At 35.5% G+C, this 5,236-nt stretch overlaps 1 protein-coding gene across 1 annotated transcript; it reads left to right on the top strand.

The window, feature by feature from the left end:
• Window positions 1-4,142: 4,142 nt before the first annotated feature.
• Window positions 4,143-4,951, top strand: LOC141674583 (calcium-binding protein CBP-like). The gene is made up of 4 exons (XM_074481294.1): window positions 4,143-4,199; window positions 4,298-4,467; window positions 4,592-4,610; window positions 4,874-4,951. The coding sequence occupies exons 1-4, from the start codon at window positions 4,143-4,145 to the stop codon at window positions 4,949-4,951; spliced, it is 324 nt and encodes a 107-aa protein (XP_074337395.1).
• Window positions 4,952-5,236: the final 285 nt, after the last annotated feature.

Raw genomic sequence — 5,236 nt, 5'->3', positions numbered from 1 at the left:
AGATGGAGTGCTAACAGATGTAGACTCGACGGATGATGAGGATCATCCGTCGGATAACAAAAAGGATTATCCGTCGAATGATGAAAATCCTCATCCGTCGGCTGTGAGCAAGCCTATCAGTAAAGCCAAACTTGTTGAGTTGAATGAGAAGTATAGGTCTATTTCCAAGAACTTTATTTCAGGAGAATCGAGTCAAGTTAAGAAAGGGAAAAAGGCTAATATTGGTCACATGACTATCAAACAGTTAAGTGACAGACTTGAAAAGATTGAGGTAAAATCAGAGGCTAGAAAGAAAAATAATAGAAATGGTAAAGTAGGGATTAACAAACACAATAACTACACACCTGATAAATATGCTCCTAGAAAAATCTGTGTCAAGTGTGGTAGTGTAAATCATTTGTTTGTTAATTGCAAATCTGCCATGCCTACTTCCATGTCTGTGCCACCTCACTTTCCCAACATGAATGCCATGCCTCCCATGCCTATGAATGCTATGTCTACACAGAATATGAATGCACAGTTTGCTAACATGCCATTTGCACCTAATCATTATTATGCTGCATTTAGTATGCCACAAATGCCATTTAGCATGCCTTACAGGAATAACATGTTTACTAATAGCATGCATTCTCCGTTGATTATAATATGCATGATAATTCTGTTGCAATGAATGGTTTCAAAGGCCCAACTCAAATGACCAAGGATGAATCTGATATCCCCAAGTCAAATGAGATAAAGCCCAAGAAACAGAAAAAGAAAGTTAACAAGGCAGGACCCAAGGAAACTTGGGTACCAAAATTAACTTGATTTGATTTTGATGTGTGAAGGGAAACAGAAAGAATCTTTGGTACTTGGATAGTGGTTGTTCAAGACACATGACTGGTGATTCTACCCTGTTCACAGAGTTCAAGGAGAGAGCTGGCCCAAGTATTACTTTTGAAGATGACAGCAAGGGTTATACTGTGGGATATGGCTTGATTTCAAAGGACAATGTCATCATTGAGGAGGTTACCTTAGTGGATGGTCTCAAACATAATCTGTTGAGTATCAGCCAGCTTTGTGATAAAGGCAACTCAGTAACCTTCAACTCAGAAGCCTGTGTTGTGACTAATAAAAGAAGCAACACAGTGGTTCTCACTGGTGTGAGAAAAGGAAATGTGTACCTAGCTGATTTCAACTCATCTAATGCAGAATCTGTTACTTGTCTTCTCAGTAAAGCAAGTCAGGATGAAAGTTGGCTATGGCACAAGAAGCTATCTCATTTAAACTTCAAGACCATGAATGAGCTAGTAAAAAAAGAACTGGTTAGAGGCATTCCTCTAGTGGAGTTTTCTAAGGATGGATTGTGTGATGCCTGCCAAAAAGGGAAGCAGATTAAAGCATCATTCACGAAGAAACTTGATTCAACAATTGAAGAACCTTTGCAACTGCTACACATGGATTTGTTTGGACCAGTCAATGTGTTGTCTATCTCAAGGAAAAGATTTTGCCTAGTAATTGTAGTTGATTTCTCAAAGTTCTCTTGGATATATTTCCTAAAGTCTAAAGATAAGGCTAGTGAAATCATCATCAATCACATAAGGCAAGTCAATAATCACCCTGACTTCAAGGTTAGAAGAATCAGGAGTGACAATGGAACTGAGTTTAAGAATTCTGTCATGGGAGTATTTTGTGAGGAAAATGGGATTCTGCATGAGTTTTCAGCAGCAAGAACTCCACAACAGAATGGAGTAGTGGAAAGGAAGAACATATCACTTATTGAAGATGCAAGGACAATGCTTGAAGAATCTAAACTGCCAACATATTTCTGGGCTGAAGCTGTTAATACTGCATGCTACACTCATAATATTTTTCTGGTTAATCAAGCAAGATGCATGACTCCCTATCAATTGTTCAAGAACAAGAAGCCAACTCTAAATTTTCTTCATGTCTTTGGCTGCAAATGCTATATTCTAAGAAATCAAACTGATCAAAATGGGAAGTTTGATGCTAAAGTAGATGAAGGAATTTTTGTTGGATATGCTGTTGGTAAAGCATATATGTCACACCCCCAACTTAAATAGCAAAATAAATATAGCTATTACATCATTTTAATGAAGAATACACAACCAAATCCAAGATCTTACAGTTTAGGGTTTGGAACAGCCCAACACTACCAACTATTACATCTGATTACAAATACCGAGTCCTCACACAACTATTATTACTTATTCTACCTGAGCTCGAACATAAGCATCAGCATCACAGGTCTTACGGGCAGTCTGCTTGAATCTAACCATAGCTGCTAGCTGTAATATCAGGGTAAAGCAAGGAGTGAGCCAAATGCTCAACAAGTGCTAACAGTACGACACAAAACATAAATTGAGATATACTTTTAAGAATGACAATGGAAAGACATAACCAAAGGTAACGAGAGATAAAACTATGTGAGATGGCATCATTTTGCTTGTATCAAAACAATTTTAAAATCATGTCTTAATCAAAATCATTTTATGACGCTACGGATTACAGCCGGTGATCAGCCGCGAAGTAATCCCGAACCTCGTTGGGTTCTAAAACATTAACGGGAATCCCTAGGCAACTTTTAAGCCTAATATAAGTGTGGAAAGGACTCGCGTCTTAGTCCAGATCCACTATTCAAGAAAACATTTATCCCCCTTTGGGACTGAAAACCCATATTTTATTTATTTCAAAAGCTGATGCCGAATTGTAACAAAATCTCTTTTAACAGTAAATATTTTTATTAAGGGATTATAGATCAACTCGAAACATGGGAAATATGGTACTAAATCTCAGGGCCATGATTCACAAAACTTTACTCTATTGGGGTAACCAAAAGGTTTTCATATGTCAGAACTTGGACAGGAAAATTTAGTGAGACTAATGGATAATATAAAGGGGTAATGCCAAACTGGGCTCAAAGCAATGGTTTTTCATCAAGGTACAGGTGTTGGATCATCAAAAAGATAAGCTTTATGAATATTATGGGTCACTACACCATAGATGGCCTATCGCAATGGTTTAATCATGGGTGTTACAAAATTATGTTACATTATGTATGCTCATCTTAACCTACCGCAACGTAGTATTTTTGATGTTATCATAGCTTTTGTAACATGTTACTATAGCTTCAAAGTGTTACATATGGTAACATGTGGAAACTTATGTTACAATAGGGTGTTAATGGATAAAAATGTAATATTTTACAAATAACTAAATATATATAATTATTTGACTTGAAAATTAATCATTATTGATAATATAATTAAGCAATAATATTAATATTAGCAAAGATTGATAAAATATTTTTATTATTATTAATTATATAAACTTTACTAATTAGTAACTGATAATTTTTTATTAATAAAAAATTTGAACACTATTTAAACATTAAAGTTTATTAAAAACTAATAAGTGAAAATAAGGGCAGTTTTTTGGACTCTCGTTGGGCTCAAGCAGGCAGACTTTCAAAGTTTTCGTAGAAGCGGCAGTATTTTGGAAAACCCGGGTATTCAGACAAAGTTCAAATTTTCAATCACAAAACAACTCTCTCAGCCCATCTCTCAGTCGCTCTCTCTCTCTCTCTCTCAGCTTTCAATTGAACTATATTAGCTTAATTCGAGCTAGGGTTTTTAATTGGAATAAGGGGCTTTAATTGGAATTGGGGTTTAAATCATGCGGTTCTCCTTCTAATTAGAATTGGAATTGGGGGTTCTCATTTTGTGTATATGTATATATTACCTCTTTCTCCCTCTCTCTGATTTTGTTGTTGTTGTTATTGTATGTTTTTTTGATTTTCTTATCATAATATATTCATGGAATGTTTGTGCACTGGCATGTCTACCGTCCACACTATATTTATTGAAACGATGTCTTTATATTTTATGTTCTGGTCAGATCTATATTCTGACCACCATCTTGATGGAACCGTCACCTTCAGAAGTTCACCACTCTCGTCTTTTGCATTAGGAGTAAGTATTATTTGGTCTTTTGTTTAGTTTCTTATGATCTTCTTATGAATTCCTGTTGTGTATCCCTATATACGATTATATTAGAGGAGTGAATTTAGACAGTTGAATGCCTGAATTGAAGTACTTTTTTATTTTATTTGATTTGAGTTGTGTGCTAAATTTACGTAATTGATGAAAACAGGGCCTAATGAGTTCACATCTGTGTATTACAGTCTCCAGAGATGGAGGGTGAGTGTTTAATATTTGTACTAGAATTGTTGGATTTAGGTATACTAGATATGTGATTTGGTGAATGTAATGGATGTGACTTGTATTCATATGTTTAGGAGATCTTTGAGAAGAATGATGGGGATATTAGTGGTAAAATTGATGCTTCTGAGCTGAGAGAGGCGCTGGTGAGCCTTGGATTTGTGGTGTCACCTCTGGACTTGCTGGTGTCCAAGTTTGACAAGACTGGTGGAAGGAACACGGCTATTGAATATGACAACTTCATCGAGTATGAATCGATATCACCAGTTCTTGCTCTACTTTTATAAAAGTTAGAGTTTCTTCGAACTAAATCTAACTTTCTAACATTTTATTTTGTTTCCTCTTTTGTTTTTTGGTTGTTTTGATTACAGGTGCTGCCTCACTGTGAAGGTATAGCTTCTTTTTAAACATTATGGTTTTCTGAATTTTATTTTTTCCGTACTGTGTATATTGTGGTTAGTTAGCTATAGACAGTAATTGTTGAGTTCGTAGGGAATTATTGAATTACCTGTAGACTCCAGACTTTGACTAATATATTTTTGGTATAACACCTGTTGCGACTTGGAGTGTGAAAACTAAGATTGACATTGTATTGTTCGTAAATATTGGACTAAGATATTGGCATGTGTCTGATGAATCAGTATCTCTTGCAGGGACTTACTGAGAAATTCAAGGAGAAGGACACTGCATACATGAGTTCATTCTGCACATTTAGAGCTACAAATTTCTAGTTATTTCCTAAAGTGTTGGTAATTTCTCCAGAAACAGAGTTCATAGTATTAATATCTAAGGATTAAATTTGTTGTGATCCAACCCTTTCTTCAGCTATATATGTGTAGTTAATACTTCTTCCATGATTAATGAATATTACTTAAACTTCTTAACTCTGATTATATACAATCTGATTATATCCTACTATGATTGTGGCCATACTTACGTGGTCGGCGACTCTGCACCACGAATTAATGAGTACAACAGTCATATAGGGAACTATGCGTTAATTCCCGGTGACAGGC

Source organism: Apium graveolens, chromosome 7, assembly GCF_009905375.1.
Source record: "Apium graveolens cultivar Ventura chromosome 7, ASM990537v1, whole genome shotgun sequence".
Classification (NCBI taxonomy): domain Eukaryota; kingdom Viridiplantae; phylum Streptophyta; class Magnoliopsida; order Apiales; family Apiaceae; genus Apium; species Apium graveolens.
The sequence above is the reverse complement of the archived record's forward strand: the minus strand, read 5'-3'. Positions and strand labels throughout refer to the sequence as shown.